Here is a 21,912-nt window from a genome sequence, read left to right as displayed (position 1 = left end):
TGGTTTCCAGCAGTATGAAGTTGAAACCTGTCCAGGGCAGTTTCGTCCATATCCATAAACACACAAATGGAGAGGAAGAGGTGAATTCATCAATCAAAAAATAGAATTAGCAGCATTTTTATTTGGCTTCAGTTATCAGAGTGTTTTAGTGGGAATTATTCAGATATTCGCCCCCCCCCCTTTTTTTTCCTACTTAACTCAGAGGCTGGAGAAATGCTAACACATACACAACGCTTCGTACGTTCCAGGCATGTTGTAAGGGCTTTACATTCTTCATCTTCATAACCCCTTATTTTACACAAGAGGAAACTGAAGCATAGGAGGTTAAGTAACTTGCCGAGGTAATGCAGTTCTGTGAAGTAGCAAGGATTACACCCAGGCATTCTGGCTCTAGAGTATCTATTCTTAACACTACACTAGAATAAAAGGGTCTGGCAGATAATGCCGAAACAGGTCACACTTCAGCGTTGGATCGTGAAACTCTCTTACTGGTGACAGAAGACCTAGTTCTGAGATAACAGTTTCTCCAACTGAAAAATGGAGATAATAACGACGCTGGGAGTTTGGTGCAAAGGAGATAATGAAGGTAAACGTGAACTTCAAATTATGTAGGTGACTCCACACACCAGTTTTTCGGAATAACGAATCAATCCGTGAAGCTAGTAGCGATACCCCGCCCCCGAAGCCCCGCCCCCCGCGAGCCGCAGGTTGGGCGGCAGATCTGCTTTGCGCATGCGGAAACTGCTGCCCGCTCCCACCTCTCACCCTGGCTGAGAGTAGCTGCCGTTTCTGAGAGGACGATTCGTAAGGAGGGCCCTGGCGCGGTTTCCCTTTGCTCTCCCCTCTGCGGGCCTTGGCCGGACTTCAGCGGTGTCTAGAGCGTGACCCCTTCCCGTCTACCTGCCTGACTTTCTGCAGAGGTACCTGTGGTTGGCCTAGTAGTTGGCTGTCGAAAGTGCCGGCCCCCGCGCCGGCGCCGGCTGCAGCCGGGTGGGAAGGCTCAAGATGGCGTGCCTGTTGGAGACCCCAATCCGCATGAGCGTCCTCTCGGTGAGTGACCCGCCGCAGCTGCTCGCCCGGGAGCTGGGGCCCAGCCCGCAGCGTTCACCACCAACGCAGCGTGCCTCCTGGGCACCACCCCTTGCGGTGGCCTCTGGCTCAGCTGTGGGCCGGGAAGTCAGGGAGGGTAGGCGGGCGGGACAGACGGGACCCCGGCCGAGCCAGAGACGTTTCCAACTCCGGGAGCGCTCGCCGGTGCCGGTTCTTGGGACGGCGTCATGCGGGCGGGGTGGTAGGGCATACGGGCAGCTGGCCCGGCGGCGCGGCTTGGGCTTTGCCAGGCGTTTCACCGAGCCTTCCTCCTTAGTGATGCCGCTTCTCGGGGCCGAGCGCTCTGCCCTGTGAGACGCCGGGCTGGGAAGGAGTGTCCACTTAGCCCCCGCGGCTTTGGCCAAAAGAGGTAGGGGTTCCTAGGCCCCCACAGTCGCCGGGCTGCCAGGCCAGGTCTGTGTGGCACCTATCGCGTCCCAGCACCCGGTCACGGGCCAGAGCTGCTTGCTTCTTGGCAACGGGGATTTCATATCAGCTGCAACGTCTCCTAGTGTCTGTAATTATTTAAGCCCCGTTGCTCTGCTCTGGAGGTCGCAGGTTTGAGTCTAAAGGAACCGGTGCCTGACATTCCTTTTTCCTTCAAGGAGAGTCGGACGTTGAAAAGAGGGAGAGGTCTTATTTTCGTACAACTGGAAGAAGGGAACGCACTGACACGCCAGGGAGTAATACCTAGTTTGCTTGCTTGTCTACGTTTAAAACTTAAAACATGACGTCCACCTTTCGCTATGTTACTCTTGAGAGAACCAGGACCCGGGTGAAAGTTACTGGGAGATAACTTAGAAGGGTTTTGCAACAAATTGGGGTTGTCCAACTCTGAGAACGGTCAGTTTACCAATGGTCCTTTTGCTTTTGTTGGAAACAAGTAGGCAAAGACTGGTTGACCATCTTTTTAGACTTGTGCAAGTCAGTCAGTCTTACGTTAAGAGGGTGGTTGGCCTATAGATGACTTGTCAGGTTCTTAGAGACTGTAACTCCAGTTGGTTCCCTTTCTCTTGCCTGACCTCCCACAAACACACTCACCTATCTGGAAACACTCAGGACATTTGCGGTGATTCCACGGTTAGAGCATTGTGGCATGCACCACCTTGATAATTTATTTGTAGGGGAGGGGTTGTCCACAAATTTGTCCTCCTATACATTTTAGCAGTTCTTTTTCTTATTTTTAAACTGCAGCTGGGGAAAAATACTATTTACTTAAGCAATGAATTAGATTCAATTATTCCATCTCTGACTAACACCTAGGAATGTTTTCTGGGAGAGCAGGCCAATGACTTTTCCTTAATTATGTTTTTTTTTAAGTATGCATCTTGACTATTCTCAGTTCCCTTTAATTATCTCTTTTATCCTCCATTTCACTTGAAGCTTCTTTGCGCATTGTCAGCTTGTGTAGTGTACAATTGAAATTTTTCATTTGTTTCACTCCCTCAGTATATAATATTTCCTGCTTAACTTTACTCAAAAACTTCTTGAAGGATATTCCCTACTTCTGGTGGGCATTTGCTTTAGCCCTAGCCTCACTGAGGCCTTTTTTTTTTTTTTTTTTTAAGGTTTTCACAGCGCCAAAGTCTGGTCTTTCAGTTCTTCAGTTCTAGAACCTTGGGGAAAACAAAGCTTTGGATAAATGATTTAAACTGTCTAAACTCATTGATTATAATAATTTGAAGTGAAGCCTATAGCTTTCAAAGTACTACGTAGGGCTCCAATTTTTTGCAATACAAAGTGCAAATGGAATAGGAATTAATAATCAGAAGTTATATTGGAAATTAATGATTCCTTTAATAGGCTACTTATTGTGTAGCTGTTGTGTACAACACCTTGTAATATATATTTGGGAATGCATGGATGAGATCAGATATGCATGCCCTCAGGGAGCTCACAGTCTGAGTGACTCCATCGTTTGATAAACATAATTCAAATAAGGGGTAAATCGAATGGTTTTGAAGGATTTGCATTCAAAGCCCATTATACCTTCTCCCCTCTGAGAGATCTCATTCGTTCTTGTAACTTTAACTGTAATCAAATCACACAACTACATTGTCAGCCTTGGCTGTTCTCCATCCAGTCTCACGTCTTCAGTTGCATGGACATTACCCATTACTTCCAACAAAGCACATTCCTTTTTCTAAGAGAACTTAGTCATGACTTCCCACTTCTGTTAATGGTACTGGCTTTCACAGATCACCCACTGTTAAACTGCTTGAATCATCTTCCTCCTTTCACACCCCTATATTTAATCCATGCTTAAATTCTACTGGCTCTTCATTCTTAGATTTCTCACATCTTTCTGTTCCCATGGCCACCCTTTCATTCAGACCTTATCATTTTCTGCCTGCATTACTACAGTGTCCTTGCAATTATTTTTACTGCCTCTGGTTACTTATCTCAGTTGAAATCCATTCTCCACATAAAGTTTACTATAGAACACATTGGACACACTACTTCGCCCTTTCTACAGTGAGTTCCTGTTGCTGAAAGGCTGATGTTCATATTCAGCTTTGGATATAAGAGTCATTACCCTCTGCATAAACCTTCTGTCTCATATAAACTGGCTTTCTCAAGTTGAAGTGATGTTGGGTTCTTCCAAACCCCAGTAACTCTTAATGTCTGCCTGCTTGTTTGCACATATGAATTATAGGATTGTATGGGTTTACTCACGTAACATATCTTCAGCTTCTGTCATTTACCAAGCATGGTGTTGGGTTTGGGAATATGGTGGTGAGCTTCATAGACTGTCTCTGCCCTTTTGGAAATTTAAACTTAATGAGGGAAATAGATATCAAATTGTCACACATTTCTTTGTGAATGGTGATTAGTGTTATGAATGAAAAATATAGGGTGCAGTATAAGCATGTAATAGGGGAACATGGTCTAATATGGAGGGCAATGAGGAGAGCTATGGAGAGTTTCCTTCAGGAATTGACATGAGCTGAGTTCAAGGATGAGTATGAACCAACTAGAAAAATAGAAGAGCATTCCAGACAAAGGGAACTGCTTTTGCAGAGGCCCTGAGGCTTTTGATAGTTATTCTATTATGTCTTAGTAAATTAATTCAGAGGTAAGTGCTTGACCTTTTCTTCTTAATCCCACTACTATATATAGCACTATGTCCTGCATATGCTAGGTTCTCAGTAAGTATTCAATTGAACTATCTATTTAGAGGAGTTGGACAAAAACCTCTAGGTGCCTTTTTAGGCTGCATCATGATCACCTCCAGCCTTCTTTGGTTTGCATTTAGCATTACAACATCACCCTTTTCAATAAATTTATAACTTTTCCCATGTTTCCCAGACTTCTGGGTGATTTTACATTGATTGCATTTTTTTAACTTTTTATTTTAAGATAATTACAGATTCACAAGAAGTTGCAAAGATAGTACAGAGAGATCCCTGTGTATACTGCACCCAGTTTCCCATTGGTCACATTTTATGTAACTATAGTGCAGTATCAAAACCAGAAGATTGATATTGGTATAAATATGTGTACAGTTCTGTGTCATTTTATCGTGTGTATATTTGTGTAACACTACAGTCATGATCTCCCTCATGCTACTTCTTTATAGTCACACCTGCCTACTCCCCCAACCCCAATATTTCTAACCCCTGGTGACAACTAATCAACTATATCCATCTCTATAATTGTCATTTTCCATAATGTTACATTAATGGAGTCATACAGTGTGTGGCCTTTTGAGATTGGCTTTTGTTACTCAGCATAGCGCCCTGGAGAGCCAGCCAAGCTGTTGTGTGTATCGATAGTTTGTTCCTTTTTACTGCTGATTAGTATTCCATGGTATGGATGTTTAATATGAATGTTTAAAAAATAGTTTAACTGTTCACCTATTAGAAATTTTGGTTGTTTCCAGTTTTTGGCTGTTATAACCTTACATGAACAAACATTTACAGGTTTTTGTGTGGACATAACTTTTTGTGTTTCTGAAAAAAATGCCCAGGAGTATAATTTCTAGGTTGTATGGTAAATGTATATTTAATTCTTACAGAAACTGACACTTTTCCAGCGTGGTGGCTGTATCATTTTACATTCCCACCAGTCATGTGTGAGAGATCCAGTTTCTCTGCACTCTCTTTGGCATTTAGTATGTTGTTATTTTTTATTTTAGCTGTTCTGATAGATTTATAGTGATGTCATCATGGTCTTAATTTGCATTTCTATAATGATTAGTAATGATAGAAACATTTTTATTACTTATTTGTCATCCATATATTATTGAAATATGAATAAAATATTTTAGTGAAATACTTTTTCATGTCCTTTTGCCCACTTTCTAATTGGACTTTGTTTTTTGACTGTTGAGTTTTGAAAGCTCTTTATATATTCTAGATATGAGTCCTTGGTCAAATAGGTGCTTTGCAAATATTTTCTCCTGGTCTGTAGCTTATCTTTTCATCCTCTTAAACATAGGGTAAAAAATGAACTTTGATCTCAACTTCACACTGTATAAAAATTAATTCAAAATGGATCATAAATTTAACTTGTAAAGTATAAAATTAAACTTTTAGAATAAACAGAAAATCTGCAGAACCTTGGGCTTAATGAAGAATTCTCAGACTCAATACCAAATGCATGATGTATTTCTTAAAAGATTGGTAACTGGACTTAATCAAAATGAAAATTATGCTTTTTGAAAGACCCTGTTAAGAGGAGGATTACACTTTACTTTGGTCACTTTGTAATGATTTGAGTGAGGCAAGATAATAAAATGCCTTTGAATCATACTGTAGGCTGGCACAGAGAGCTAAGGCTTTTTTTTTTTTAACTGTATCTTTGGGGGGCGGGTAATTAGGTTTATTTATTTAGAAAGTTATTGTAATGGAGGTTCTGGGGATTGAACTCAGGACCTTGTGCATGCCAAGCATGTACTCTACCACTGAGCTATACCCCCCCTCTCAGCTAAGGCCTTCTTTACATTCTTTTCTCTGTGCTGGTATGTCTTTTTGACAAGCAGCTATTAGAACTGTATAGGGTATTCCAAGTCTGGATATTCCTTGATTTTGTTCTGTTCTTGGTGATTATAAGTATTTATTGGTCTTAAGCTGCATAGTGACTTGCTCTCTTACATAGACAACTGATAAGAGTTTAAAAAAAATTTTTTGTGAGGTTAAACCCAGCTGTTCTATAAGCATGAATTTGGCCTCTGTTGGGTATTAAATGCAAAGTAAAATCTCCTAAGCACATTTTAGAGTTTCCCGTTTGTTTACTCTACAGAGCACCAATAAGCACAGAGTATAACAGGAGGTGGTCCTAAAAGAAATTAATAACAATGAATGTTCTAATCTTTAATGGCAATGTGTGAAAAATGGGAGGTGCCCATTGTACATTTCTGGACATCTTGCTCTTTTTAAGGAAAGACTGCCACCTGAATTCAGACAGTGAATGCTCAAGAAGTGTTTTAAGCTTTACCAAGAATTAGAACACCTTCAGGTAGGGTCTTTAAATTTCACTTGGAGATCTAGCCCTCTCATCTCCCATTCTCATTAAGAATTTTAAAATAGTGCCAGGACCCAGGAATTTCAGTTATTTTGATTTGTATCTTTTTTATTTCTGATTTGGCAGTTGTTTTGCAGTGCCATCTGTCATGTTGGCTTTTAGGTAAAGATACGGGATTATTGACAAAGGAAGATTCCTGTTACCTTCTGAAAATGGGAGAATAGCTGCCCTCCCTGAGCAGTAATGCTGCGATCCTTAGCACTGTTTAGACAGGAATGAAAAGTATTCCAAATGAGAGCTGTTTTGCAGAAACAGTCCCTACTTGTCACTTTGACTTATGTCATAAACTCAGAAGAATAAAAGAGTTCTCTACATTCTCCAGTATATTCATAATACAGTTATTGGGGGAAGGGGAATGATGAGTCAGTGTTATGCTTTCTATTAAAAATGAAAAGTTGTGGTCTGGTGGGAAGAGTTTCCACCTTCTATTACTATTTGGAGGTCTTTACTACTTGCAAAATGATTACAGAACACGTGATTCTTTTGCTTCAGGAGTGTTTTAATTATTTATTAAGCTTTCAAAAACTTGTAAGTTGTGACTGATTGGATAAGGGAAATGAGGAAAAGGAAAGAGTTATAAGTCATGATCAAGCAAGGTGGACAAGATTGTACCTTTATAGCTAGGGGGTGTCCTCTACCAAGAGGGCGAGGATTAGGAGAGGAACACATTAGAGGAGTAAGGAGGAAAAATGAGTTTCATTTTGGGCATGCTGAGTTTGATGTGTTTTCTGGAAATCCATTTACAAGTGTCCAGTAGACAGTTGGATATTCTGGAATATTTTCTGCACCACCAAGCAATTTTCCAATTCTCTGTGGACACAAGCTGGGTGACCTACAATTTAACTCAATTCTGACACTATCCACTTGAAGATAGTATCGGATCCCACAGGTTAAGGACTCAGTCCTACAAGAGTGCCCCCACTTCAGACACCAGTTGTAAGTCCAGCTTGTTCTCCTGTTCTCTAACCGACCAGTTATAAATCAGGGGTTCCCACAACTCTCTCCTCAGATTCAATCATTTGTTAGAATAGTTCACAAAGCTCCGCAAAACATTTACTTATGTTTACCATTTTATTATAAAGAATACAGATGAACAGCCAGGTGAAGAGGTACATAAGGCAAGATGCAGATCCCAAGTGCAGGAACTTCTGTCCCTACGGAACTGGTCCTTGTGCGTCACCCTCTTGGTATATGGATCCATTCACCGACCTGGAAGCTCATCATATTTTATCCAGGATTTTTTATAGAGCTTTAATCTCCAGCCTCCCCACTCTTCCACTGACTGAAAGTTCCAGCCCTCTGATCACTTGGTCTTTCCTGTAACCAGTCCCATCTTGAGGTTTTCTAGGGGCCCTAGCCTAATCATTTATTAGCATAAACTCAGATATGCTCAAAAGGTGCTTCTTATGAATAAGGAAAGACGCTCATATCACCCAGGAAATTTCAAGGGCTTTAAGAGTTCTGTGCCAGGAACTGGGACAAAGACCAAATATATTTACTAAACAACAGATATACAGATTTAGTGTTTAAACCTAGGGAGGTGATTATTATTGGAAGTCTTCAGCATATTGATCAGTGGTTCTTAACCTTTTAATGGTAAGAGGCTCACCACCATCTTCCCCAGAAGAATATGTATCTGCCTAAAGAATCACATCATTCCAGGGGGTTCATGGTTTCCCTGAAATTCACACATAAATCTTGAGTTAACAGTTCCTAATCTTTATTCATCCCAAAATCAGTCACAAAAACATATAGCAAAATTTAAAAGTCATTTAAAATCATTTTGGAATGGTAAAAATTGTAACAAGATTTTAAAACTCATGTAAGGTATTACGTGGGGGACTTGACTCTATAAAGAACCTTAATCTTTTGCCTAGTGTATACCAGTGATTTTCTGCAAGGTGCATTATATCTATAGAAAGGGCTTTGTGTAGCAGATGGTGTAGCAGGCTTGGGAGGCAGAACTGGGTGTGAGATCCAAGCTAAGACAAAGTAAGGCACTTGTGGTCCAGCACAGACAAAGTGGAATAGACAGAAATTATAAGTGGCCCATGATATTGGCATAATAGTCACAGCCCACAAGATGGATGATGGGTCAGACAGATCCTGAGTGGTACTATGATCTAAAAGCTAATGTATCAATTGCTGAAGTGACGGGGCTGAGTATGAGTCAAGCACCATGGATAGCTCCGAGGCAAGGGCGTTTACTGCCTCAAAGAATCTGAAGCAAATGAGGCCTTTTTTTCTTTCTTTCTTCCTTTCTTTTTTTTTCCACTAGGAGGCAGCTAGCCTGTCTGGTCAATACCACCTCTGAGGTGTACTATGAAAGATGGTACCCCAGATCTCTAAGTCATTACATTCCTGCAATTTTGAAGAGTAATTTAGACTGTTCTTACCGTCTAGGACAACACCACACCCGTGTCTGAATAGCTTCACTCTTTGTTATGCCAGGATTGAAAAGTAGGCATTTGAATGCATCCTAGTGGATTTCCTGGGCTGTCTTATCATCTTCGAAGACATCTAAATGAACTTTGCCAACCGAGTGAATATCTCAATCTTTATACAACTCCTCAAAACCCTTGTCATTCCAGTGCCCCAGAGATGGTTCTTGCTCCCTTGGACTTTCAGATTCTACTGTTTTGCACCGTAAATCCTTCTTACATAGTTCATTTACTCTATTTAGAGAGATCTCTTCTTGGCCCTCGGTCTTTGGACATTCTTGTCTACGTTGAAGAGTAACATGAGTAGAATTTAATAGTGAGAAGGAACTTTAATAATCATCTAGACCCAAATAGCTCTTTGTGATTTGTACCATACTTTAAAAGGATAAACATTGTGGTGCCTGATTAGAAAGAAGCATGAATGATAAATTGTTTCCAGTTCTGAGACCACCAAAGCATGTTTATAGCATGTTGATACAGTATACGGAGGCTATAATCATATTTTATTACATTAAAAACTCACTACAGAAAAAGTAAAGGCTGCTCTTCATATCCTTTTTAATCTAACTATGCTCTGGTTTTCCTGTTATGAAAAAAAAATCCTTTGTGTGAGTAAAATTATAGAATCTTTGCCTGAAAGAAATCTGCAGATAATCTTTAGTTCATCCTTGTCTCTTTTTTTATTGGGGATAACTGAGAACCAGAGAGACACACTTGTCCACTGTCATGTGCTATTATATATGTCAGTCAGATTTCTAAACACCTAATTAAAAAAAATTTGTGTGGATAGCCTTACATTTTAGGATTTTATTTTCAAAATTTATAAGCACTGATTTATTTGCTATTTATTTTAAAATAAATTCTCTTAACATGTAAAATCTGCTTTTCAGTCTTAATTACTTATTGAGAGGTGAGGGCTACCTCTTATCCAAGTAGATTAAGTATTTTCATGATTGTGTTTATGAGTTTGAAGCAGATTATATTCTGGGAATTTCAGTTGTCACAAGTCTGTTACAATCTACACTAATTGGACCCAGCCAAACTGAAGTACCATTTTATAAACTTCCCTAAGTTGCTAGAGGCTGCACAAAAGCAGGGCTTTGGTTAATATGGGGAGAAAGGATGCGTTAAACCTCTATTATCACCCAAGAATGAATCTCATAATAGAAAATTTAAGGATAAAAATAGTTTCAAAAATACTATGTGATGAATCTGAAAAAAATTGATTGAGAATCTGATTGGGTCCTAATGGTGCCAGAAGTTTACCAGAGTACAAAGAAAGTGAAAGAAAAGAAAACCCAAAATATCCACAAAATTGGGGGGTTACTTGAACATTTTCTTCTATTTTTCTCCTTTTGGAGGCAAGTGGGAATTTTTTAATACACAGGGAGGACATGATAGCCATCTGCAGAGAAAAGGTCAGTCTTTGTTGATATTATTCTTTTTTTTTTATTGTTCCAGAAGGAGGTAGATTTTTTTCCCCTCAAAATCAGAAGAAAAAAAAATTCTCTAGCAGTTAGTTTTAATAGTGAAATTAACTCTCTAGCAGAGAAATATTGTGTCACCAGAACTCTTCAAGTAACGATGAGGCAGTATTTAAGATATTGTGACTTTATCGCACCAGAACACGGTCAGAAAAAAGGAGGGGGACATAGGATTTGAAATTAAGGACATTAGTAAATTTAGTAAAATACTGGTTTCAAAGTATCATTTTTTGATGTTCTAGATTGTGGTAGCCCTAATCTGTTTAGTGACACATACAAACACATCAAGTGTTCTGGACTTTAAGATGAATAATTGTGAATTTGTGACTGATCTAAGCAGTACACTTATTTGGCATTTGAGAAAATAGTCAAAGTGACATTTGTTTGGACTGAGAGTTTCAGAGGCGTCAAGAAAATGAAATCTTGGCTTCATATCGTTTTGGGATAGACAGTTGGTTCTGGGGCTCCCAATTAACTGAAATGTTAAAAGCTGTTTCGGTTAGTGGTTCCCTGCTCTACCAGCCTCCATATCCCCTTCTTAAAACATTTTAAAGCACCTCCTTGGCTCTCCCAAAGTGAAATCCATAACTCTTCTCACATGTAACCTTTTAAGGGTTGGCATAATGCCCCATCTGTATTAAGGGAGAAAGCACAGGAAACTAATTTAAATCATTTAAATGAGTAAATACTTAGGTACTACTATACTGGAAAGAAGTAATAAAATAGTGATATATTTGCAGATGAGGTAAGGTTGGCTGTGAATATGACTGCTGCACTACAGACTGATATAGGTATGATGTATGGTTACTTAAATATAATAAGTGATACTGTTTTTGATGTGACTTTCTGAAATGAACAGCTTTTGGTAAAGTTCCTAACAAGACAAAGTACAACCCTTTTCAAGCATTCTTGGAAAACTGTATAGTAAAATGATACAAAGCATATTTTGTGTTTGTATGTAAAATGGAGTTTGATTCTAGGCTCAGATAATTAAAATAAACTTTATTTTCCTACATGACTGCATAGTGGAAAGTCTTTTGGGATGTGGGCCTATTGCCACTCATTTTAGAACATCTAGCATTCATAGTCCTTGCCCACTAGATATCACTATTGTCACTTTGACAGCCAAAGTCACTTCCATAGATTTACAAAATGCATCTTAGGCAGTAGTGCTGTCCGTGTTTTGAACTGCTGAGATGCTAAGAGTATGGGGTTCTCTGCCTGGTGTGTGTATGTTAGTATAACTCCTTTTCTCTCCTGCGCTTCTCCCTCCCCCAAGCTTGTGCAGTGTATAATGTAAGGGGATGGAAATAAAATGTGCTATTAAACATTTTCCCCCATAGCATGTATAGCCCTCTAATATTCTATATGACTTATTTATTATGTTTATTAATTTTTAGCTTTCTCCCCTATCTGAAATGTAAGCTCTGCAAAAGTGGGTGCTTTTGTAAGGTGGGGGTGGGAGAGTTCTTTGTTCATAACCTAGAACAGTGCCTGCATAGCTGTTTAAATGTTGACTGACTGAATTAAGGAGTATAACTTCAACTTTGTTTTTGTATTCCCAAGTATATATTATCTCACTATAATAGTAATTGCAGTTCTCAAACACATCACATTGCATGTGCTGTGCTCTCTACCTAGAGTCCTTGTCCCTTTTCCTCCCTTTTTCACCTTGCAAAATAATTCTAGTCTTTCTCATTAATCATCCTTGCTGCTTAGATACCACCTCTCATTCCACCCCTAACTTCAGTATTTCAGTTAATTGTATCTTCAACTTTCTTTTTATCTTGTGTCCCTTTTTATGGTTACACTTACCCTGTGTTAGAAGTAACAACTGTAACTTACTTACCTATCTGTTTCCTTTCGGTGCTGTGAATTGCCTTGAGGGCAAGGGACTCTGTCTTATCTCTCACTACCAGCTCCCAGCATAATACGTAGTAAATTAAAGATAGTCATATGTTGAATTTCAGCCTGAAATATGTTTTAAACTGAATGTTTATAGAGCTCAAACATTGTTTTCAGGGTTGTGTTTCTTTCATCTCTTCCCAAAACCAAGATTTTTCCTGACAGTGCCGAATGATCAACAGAATGAACAATTTTATCTTGAAGTTCCTAGTAGTTTGCGGAATAATTGACATATTAAATTTTGATTGGCAATCATTAATTTAAACAGTCATTTCTTAGGGGTCAGAATTCACTATTGAGAGTTGTAATATTTTAATTTCTAAAGAACACATGAATTAAATGAGAAAATAGATATGAAAATGCTTAAGAAAAATAATATGAAAATGAATATATGTATGTATATGTATGACTGAAATATTATGCTGTATGCCAGAAATTGACACATTGTAAACTGACTATAATTTAAAAATTTAAAAAAAGTTTATAAAAAGGTATTATGATATGTAAAAAAAATGCTTTGTAAAGTATAATATACTAAACAAGTGTCAGATATTATAAAAATATTTATTCTGTCTACCTTTCCTTTCTGGGTAGGTTGTATGGGAAAGAGAACTCTATAAGTTGATTACTCTTTGAACTATATATTGGTATTCTTAACTGTGACTTTATATTCTCTTAGTCCATGGTAATACCTACAGTTACAATGGAAGTTAATGATAAAAACTGCACAAGTGATTACTTAATACATTTTTAAGGAGTTTTTTAAAATCTCAAATAATGAACATTTAGATTGTTAAATTCAGCACTCAAATGCCTATTTACTTCTTGCTAAGTACTTAGCTTGCTCTGAGAAAAAGCTTCTGTCAGGTGAGGAAAGGTATCTGAATAATTAGGCTTTAACCATGAATGTGAATATAAATAACCAAGAAGAACATTAGTATGCTTGTTAAGGCAATTATATTTTTAATACAAAAATAGAATTTTCCTGAAGTCAGTATTTATATGGTTCATTTACAGTTTACAAGGTTTTTTTTCCTGTATGTTATCTCATTTGATCCACACTCTGAGCTATGTGGCAACATCACCACTTTAAACTTGAAGACATAGTCTCAAAATTTTATTTATTTTTGCCCTAAGTTGCAGAGCTGCAGAGTGGTAGAACTAGGATTCAAGCCTGTTTTCAAATGCCAGATCATTTGTTCTTTCTACTGCACAGTGCCTGAGTATGGTAGAAATAAAGAACATACTATTTTAATAAAATATACATAGAACAAGATTTTAATGAAATAAATAAAGTAGTTTGACATTTTCTTTTTTTAATTTTATTTTTTATTGAAGTGTAGTTGATTTACAATGTTAGTTTCAGGTGTATAGCAAAGCAATTCAGTTGTACATATACATACATTTTTTTTTTCAGATTCTTTTCCATTATAGCTTATTACAAGAAATTGAATATAGTTCCCTGTGCTACACAGTAGGTCCTTGTGGTGTTTTCTTAGTCATACTTAAACTCTCACTCTTCGTCATGTAATATACTTATTGTTTCACTTCAGGTTTTCAAAACTTCAGTTGATCACGTTTACTTCTCCTAATTTTTGAGTTAAATCCCATTCGTGGCAAGCCTGGAACTTAGTAATTTGTCATTCAAAACCTTTCCCAAATAATTTTTTTTTCAAAAGACAGGGTTTTAATTCACCCCAGTCAAGGGTTGTTTATTCAGAAGGGCAATTAGAGACTGTTCTAGTTTGCCTTTTCAGTATGTCTGACCAGTCTTCTGAGCTGTCACTAAGTTTTCTCTCTCTCTCTCTCTTTTTTCTTTTCTTACTTTCTTTTTTTTTTTTTTTTTTTTTTTGTACCACTAAAGAGGAATAATAGGTAGGGTGAGCACATGGCCCAGTTTGTCTCCAACACTCTTCATTTACATGTGTGATTCTTTGACAGGAATTAATAGTGCCCTCTTTCAGTGTTAAAATTATCCTGGTTTGAATGATAAATTTGAAGGTTTATTGATTGTCTATTTATTGTTATGTAACAAATTACCCCCAAACTTAGCTGCTCAAAACATCATTTATTATCTCACAGTCTCTGTAGGTCAGGAATTCAGATGTGGCTTAGCTAGTGCCTCTGTCCCAGAGTTTTCTTGTGAGGTAGCAGTCAGGGTGTCAGCAGGAGCCACCTCTCACCTGAAGGCTCAATTGAGGGAGAATCCATTTCCAAACTCACTCACATGGTTTTTGGCAGGATTTAGTTCCATATGGGCTGTTGGACTGAGGGTCTCAATTCTTTGCTGGCTTTTGGCCAGGCCCCCCTCTGCAGTTCCATTCCATGTGGGCCTCTCCATAGGGCACCTTACAACATTGCTGCTGGCTTTTGACAAAGGGAGGGACAGATAGACAAGACAGACACAGACATGGACACCAAGAGGGAGAGACAGAGACAGAGCTCTGCAATGACATCTCATCACCTCTTCTGCATTCTGTTTGCTAGAATCAAGTCACTATAGCCAGTCTTTACTCAAGGGGAGTCATTGCAGAGGGCTTGAATACCAGGAGATAGGGATCATTGGGGGCCATCTCCGAGGCTGCCAGTCACAGATGGTCACCCTAATAAAAGGGAAATTGCTTCCACATAATAGTTCTCCACAATGGAGTGCAACTCATTACCTGTTTCTGTTTTCCTTCAAGAAGAAATTTGCTTCACTCTTCTTTCTTTAATGTTTAGTACCCATTCATACATACATACATGCAACTCTACTTAGAATTGACTCTAATTCACAAATTTGGCACATATACAGACTTTCTGCTTGAAGAGATCCATGTGCACTTTCACATAATGTAATTTGGGGGGATTCTATTAAGCATAAAACTGTAACAGAATTTTAATATACACATTTTTGGTGGCTTCTGCAGCTTTGAATGGGTACATGAGTTCAGAGCCAGGCTTTGAGGACTTACTAAGTCATTTGTTTGAAGCCTTGTGCCAAAAAGCAGAGGTCATAGTGTGACCCTGCCTAGCACTACTCTCCTTCATGGGCACAAACTGTACCCTTAGCTTTAGCTGGCTGCTTGGCACATTTACTCTATTGGTTGGGAGGATGGAGGAATCACTGTGTGCAATCCCTTCCAGCTACTGGAAGCTACAGAGAGTTATTTAAAAGGGTATTGTTGTTTTGAAGTGTGAGTGAAGCCACATCTTGAAAGGACAGATCATCAGAAAGTCTCCTAACCTTTTGGCCTCTACGGACAGGAGGGAGGAAGGAAACTTAGTGCTGCTTATATTTCTGGAGTAAATAAGAGTTGCCCGGATCAAACTGTCCCTCTCCAACATCCACACTGTTGTTGGCAAGAATGAAAAAGCCCCCAAATTCTCTTCACCTCTACCTCCTCCAGTATCCAGCCTCACTCTTCTTTTCCTTGAGGTTGTCAGGATTAAGCTCTTTATCTCTGTTTACATTAACTACCACAAGATGCTGAGGACTCTAAGGTCCTTCCTCATGCCCATATGTTCTGTCCCTGTACTTTTCTATCCAGATCCCTTGCCTTTCTCCTGCTCTTTTCACTGGATTTCTCTTATCCTCAGCTTCTTTGAACATTTCCTTCATTGTTTTGTTTAGGCTGAAACTGGGCTTTTCACCTGTTGACACCCTTTTCCTCAGTTTTCTCCTGCAATCTTCTCGGCTGGTGACTCTTTTTCTTCCCATTTCCCTCATGCCTCCAGGCCTACAGTATAGATACAGACTTGCTCCTCATTGCTCTTTTCAGACCCCTCTCTTCCTTTTTCTCTAAACATTCCAGCTCGGAATCTCACCAGACTCTACCTTGTTGTAGTCATCTGTAGACCCTCTGGATCATTCCCCTCATTTCTTTAGGATTTTTGGCTCCTAGCTCATGGTCACTTTTTCTATCAGTATTTCTGTGATAACTTATGGAAATTTCATTATCTGTGATAGACAGTTTTTCTTAAACTCTAGACTTCCCCAATGATCATATACCGTGTCCTACCTTGAGGTACTTTTTCCCATGGTTATTTCCTAGACCTTGACCTTACCAATAACTAAAACCCCTTTATAAGCTCAATTTTACACATCCTGGCCACCACCTTCTGTCCTCTCAAACCACTCCTTCTACTGCCTGAATACCAACGGCCCTTCTTCAGTCCCTCTGTTAAACCTGCATTCTATTAATCTACCACTTTTCACTGGTCTTCAATAGATCCGTCATTATAATTACGCCCTTGCATATACCCTCACCTTGCTGACCCCTTCTTCTGCCTTTGTCAGCCGTGCCTGGTGAAATTCCAGCTCTGGCTAAATCCAACTCTCTTATTCATGACAACTTCTGTACATTTTAATGTAGCTGGAGAAAAACTCAGTCATCCTGACTGGTCTCACTTTAAATTCATAATCATGAACCTCAAGAGGGTTAGTTCTGCCTGGCAGTCCTGGTGTATTTTCTGGCACATTCAGTATCGTATTCCTTCCTTCTTTCTTCACCCAGCCTCCCACCCTCCCTCACCATTTTAACTTTAGAAAAATAGACATGATCAGAGAGAATATCCACGAGCTCTCACCACCATGTCCACCTAATTAATTGCCTCTGGCTGTTGTACTTTCTGGCTCTACTTGGTCAGTAAATCAGTTCCCTCTCAATTATTCATGAACATTGCTCCAGAAGTTCTCCCCCTACCCTGACACAGCAGGTTTTTCTTTATTTAAGAAGTTTTTCTATCAGTGAATAACCATGCTTTAATTTATTCCATCTTTAGAAAAAGAAAAAAGAAAAGAAAAGCTTTCCTGACTTCACTTCTCCCTCTAGCTACTACTTTCTTCACTCCCCTTTACTCCCAGAAAATCCTTGAAAAGAGTTGTCTATATTTGCTTTCTCTAATTCTTCTTTTCCTCTGCTCTCCTAAACCCTCCCCACACAGGCTTTGGCCCCTCCATTCTGCCTGTACTGCTGTTGTCAAGATCACTGATGACCTCCATGTTCCTAAATCCGATAGTCTTAGTTATCATCTTATGCTATTTGATTATTCCCTCCTTAAAAAATTCCCCTGTTTGGCTTCTTAAATTTCCTCCCACCACACTGACTGCTTGTTCAGGTGTTCCGGAGTTCAGCCTCCAGGCCTTGCCTTATCGGTGGTTATTCCCTAAGTGAATTTATCCCATTTATACGCTGACAACCCCTGATTTGTATCTCCCACCCACACTCTCTCCTAAACTTTCGACATATATTCAGCTGCTAACTTGACATTCTCACTTGGATGGCTAATAAAATTCTCAATCTTAACATGTCCAAAATTGAACTTTTGATCTTTTCACTCAGAGTTGCAACTCCCACATTTTTTCTCTTCTTATTAACTGGCTTGTCTTTCTGGGTGCTCAGGCAAAAACCTTAAGTATTATCCTTGGCTTCTCTATCTTTCACACCCCATATCTATTCTGACAGTATATCCAATTTAATAGTTACTTCAATTTTAACATTTATTTGGAATCTGAGTAAATCTTACTACCTCAAAAACTCTTGTCCTAGTCCAGACTTTCGTCACCTCTCTGAAATACAGCATTTCTGATTATTGAAATAGCCTCCTACCTAGTCTCCCTGCTTTTGTTTCCTAGCCTGCTCCACCCATTTGTATGTTTCTGAAATTGCAAATTGCAGCGCAGTCCTTTTTAAAAAAAAGTCAGTTCATGTCTCTCTTTTCCTAAAGCTCTAACTTCCCAACTTACACTGTAAAATATCAAAATCCTTACAGTGACCAGCAAGGCTCTATAACAGTGTTGTCCAGTAGAAAATTAATGCAAGCCACATATGTAATTTTAAATTTTCTAGCAACTGTGCTGCAAAAGTAAAAGGAAAACAGATGAAATTAATTTTAACGTATCTAATTTAAACCAGGATATCAAAATATTACTTCAGCATGTAATCAATATAAGGAATTATTAAAGTGTTTTACTTTTTTATATTGAGTCTTCAAAATCTGTTGTGTATTTTACACAATTTTGATACTAAATTTTGAATGGAAATACTTGCTTTGTATTTTGATTGGTATTTAGGGTTCATAAAATTTGTAGTTGAAAGTAGATTTACATACCCGAGTAATTCTAAACATTCTTAACAGTTTTCTAATAACTGAATCCAGTATTGGCTTTTTAATTTTAATTAAAGTTAAAAATTTTAAATTCCATTTTTAGCCACATTTCAAATGCCCAGTAGCCATATGAGGTTAGTGGCTATCATACTGGACAACGCAGCTCTTTACCATCTGGTCTCTCTTCTCTGACCTCATCTCCTACTGTTTTCTCCTTTGCTCCTTCTGCTCCAGCTGTAATGGCCTCCTGTTCTTTGATCTCAGCAAACACTTCCCATTTCAGAGCCTTTGCATTTGTTATTCTCTTTGCTTAAAAAGCTTTTTTCCCAGATTCCTTCACCTTTTTCAGGTCTTCGCGCACATTTTCTTGGAGAAGTTTTCCCTGACCAGCCAGTTTAATATTTCCACCACTTTCCTTCTCTCTCAAATCTCCATTTCCAGGATACCTTTTAAAAGAAAAGAGAAGAGGGCTGAAATGAGAAAGATGGTGTGATCTACAAAGGAAGGCAGTGAAATACGAGAATTGTCCCACACAGAGAAACAAATTAATATGTTAGACAAAAGCATAGAGTAAAATCCGGTTGAGTAAGTGACTGTCCTCTCAGCTTACTACTACCTAGGCAGCTCAGAGGATCATTTTTTTGTATATATGACTGACCCTTTATAGATTGTAAGCTCTTTACATGAACTGTTCTGCCTTAACATCCTCTATTTTCTTCGGCACCTTGCATAGAACTTTGACCAGAAGGCAGTCTGAACTCTCCAATTATTGGCTACCTGTTGTGATATATTGGTTAGCCTTTTGTGTTTTATATTCTGTGGTTTCCTCTCTACTCTCCTCCCTTCTTTTTCAGTGCCAGCAACTGATGTAGTTGCTTATGGTACTTGTGTGTTGGCTTCACATGCCCTATGGCTGTGGCTGTGACACTGATTCTTTCCTTGTTTGTCCTTTTGCGTCTTACTCATTTTCCAAAACCGCCTCCTTTAAGAAGCCTTCACTGATGCTGCTGGCTTATTAACTCCCTCCTCAATGTTGCCTTTATGTGTATATACTTCTGTTTTGTATTTTAGTAGGGAATATAAACATGTACACAAAATTACAGTAGCATGTGGGTTCTTGAGGGGAGGAACCATGCCTTTCTAATTTTTTTTTCTGACTTTAATGCCTTCCTCAGTGCCTTGCATATATAGTAGCTCTGCAGTGCTTGTTAAATTGAATGACCCAGTCATAGGGCAGTAAGGGAGTTTGCTGTTAATGGGCGAACTTTATATTGTTTAAAATACAGCTCTTAAACCCAAGTACTTTTTTAAAAACCGTATTGAGAGGCAAGAGATATAGAGCTGTGGGAGAGTGTGCGGAGAGGAACAGTAAAGTCAAAGATGAATCCCTAGATAGGAAGGGAGTCGAAAGATCTGAAGTTCGCAGAAGAACTTTTGTTGGAAAGCACATATGCTCAAATGGAGTGACAAGACTTATCTGTTTGTATTATAGGAATACTGTTTTTAGTTTTGCCCTGGATTTTGCTCTTGAGTATATCATTTCTTGATATATTTGTGCTGTTGTTTGAATCCCTATTTAACATTTGATAGTCTGACATCTGGGTAAAGATTAACCCTCATTTGTTAGCCAGGGGATTGGGACAGGTAGTTAAGAGTCCTTCTAACTCTCTGATTCTGTTATTTTGAGGAAGCCAGACCCTGTTAGGAAGTCCTTAGTGGTACCCTTTTGGGCATAAGGATTTTCATCAGTTTGGCTTGTTTGCTGCTACAGTTTGTTCTTCCATAAATGGAGTATGTATTAAAAGTGGGTATTTGGTGGGGAAGATATAGCTCAAGTGGTAGAGCGTGTGCTTAGCATGCACAAGGTCTTGGGTTCAATCCCCAGTACCTCCTCCAAAAAGAAATAAACAAACCTAATTACCTTCCCCTCAAAGAAAGAAAAAAAAACACAAAACAAAATGAAAGTGGGTATTTGAGTTGCCTTTGAGGATATTTTGCAAGCTTATAATATGAAAATATGCTTTGATTTTGGATTAACTATATTGTCAGGAAATTGGAGTTCTTGAAATTTTTCTCCAGAGTTGTTTTTGGAGACTCAGAATTTTAAGCTGGCCCTGTGTTTTGGCGATTAACTCTTTTCTAATCAAGGGTTCTAGGTAAACCAGAAGACCATTTCTTCCTCTCTATAGTGATTTATTGCTGATGGGTGGTTGGTAGTACATGAGCATATTCCAGCAGGCCTCAGAAAGAAACAGCAAGGGACGAAAATTCTTTTTCCATGGCTCTTAGACATATATTCTTTGCTTTAAATAATGTTAAGTACTGAAAATTAGATATAAAAAATAAACAATCCCCCCATAAATATTAACAAAAAAGAACATAATAGAGCAAACCCTGCAATACAAATACAAGGAGGTAAGTGTCTCCCTTGCTCTTCATGCTCTAACTCTCCCCCTTCTTTGCGGCTTTAGCCAGTTTAGACTGGGTAACTCTGTTGGACCTGACAAGTCACTCTAATTCTTAATTGTTTTTCCCTCACAGTAAGTGTGACAACTCCTTTATATTAGTTTATTTTTTACATATGTCTGTTCCTAGCAGTACAGCTCCTCTGCATCACTCTGAGGCTGTTCCTCTTGCACTCAGACTACCCTTCACAGACTCATGAAGTCCTTTTTTCCTTGCTGAGAATTGGATTTTCCCTCCCTTTAATGGGTACTAAGCAGAAGCAACATTTCTTTTTTTCATATATAGGTGATATCCAACCATTCAGAAACGTGGCTTGCTTCTTAACACTTGTTCCCAGTTCTTCTGTTGGCGAAGCTTGCAGGGATCATCACAAAAGTCCCACCGTCTAGTTATGTTTTTAGTGAGAACCGGGTATCTTCTTTCTTCCCTCTTATTTTTTATCTTGTCACAAGCTTTTCTCAGAATGATTTAATATTATAAGTATTTTATAGAAACTCTAATGCTTCTGCCTTACGTTAGATTATATAGCTATTTTGTGTTGTGGGTGATACTGTGAATTTGTGATTTGCATGGCTTCAGATGTCATAATTTTTCCCCCCACTTTCTAGGAAGTAACAGCTAGCAGTCGCCACTATGTTGACAGGCTATTTGACCCTGATCCCCAGAAAGTTCTACAAGGTGTCATGTAAGTAGTATGTATTTAAGAGTCTATCAAAAAGTCTTGTTTGTTTCATGTTTGAATCTGTCAAATATTATAATTCTGAAAATGCAGGGTTTTTCTTTTCTCTTTTCTTCTGTTTTGGAATGGCCCCTTGACATTCATGACTTTAATATGGTACTGTAAAAAATTGTCTCTTGGATAGCTGTTAACTGACATGGTTAACTTCATTTTTTTTTTTTTTGTAGCATAC

At 38.7% G+C, this 21,912-nt stretch overlaps 1 protein-coding gene across 3 annotated transcripts in view; it reads left to right on the top strand.

The window, feature by feature from the left end:
- Window positions 1-747: 747 nt before the first annotated feature.
- ARMC8 (armadillo repeat containing 8) overlaps window positions 748-21,912 on the top strand; it is a 96,998-nt gene continuing 75,833 nt past the window's right edge. Inside the window, exons 1-2 of one of the 3 annotated variants that reach the window (XM_045514732.2) lie at window positions 748-1,050; window positions 21,610-21,686. In XM_045514732.2, coding sequence (XP_045370688.1) covers window positions 1,006-1,050; window positions 21,610-21,686 — 122 coding nt within the window. In that variant the 5' untranslated portion in view covers window positions 748-1,005. The remainder of the gene's footprint in view (window positions 1,051-21,609; window positions 21,687-21,912) is intronic. The other 2 variants (XM_010952296.3, XM_010952297.3) reach the window with 2 other exon arrangements.

The sequence above is a fragment of the Camelus bactrianus genome, chromosome 1 (genome assembly GCF_048773025.1).
Source record: "Camelus bactrianus isolate YW-2024 breed Bactrian camel chromosome 1, ASM4877302v1, whole genome shotgun sequence".
Taxonomy (NCBI): Eukaryota; Metazoa; Chordata; class Mammalia; order Artiodactyla; family Camelidae; genus Camelus; species Camelus bactrianus.
This window is presented reverse-complemented; position numbering and strand designations above follow the sequence as displayed.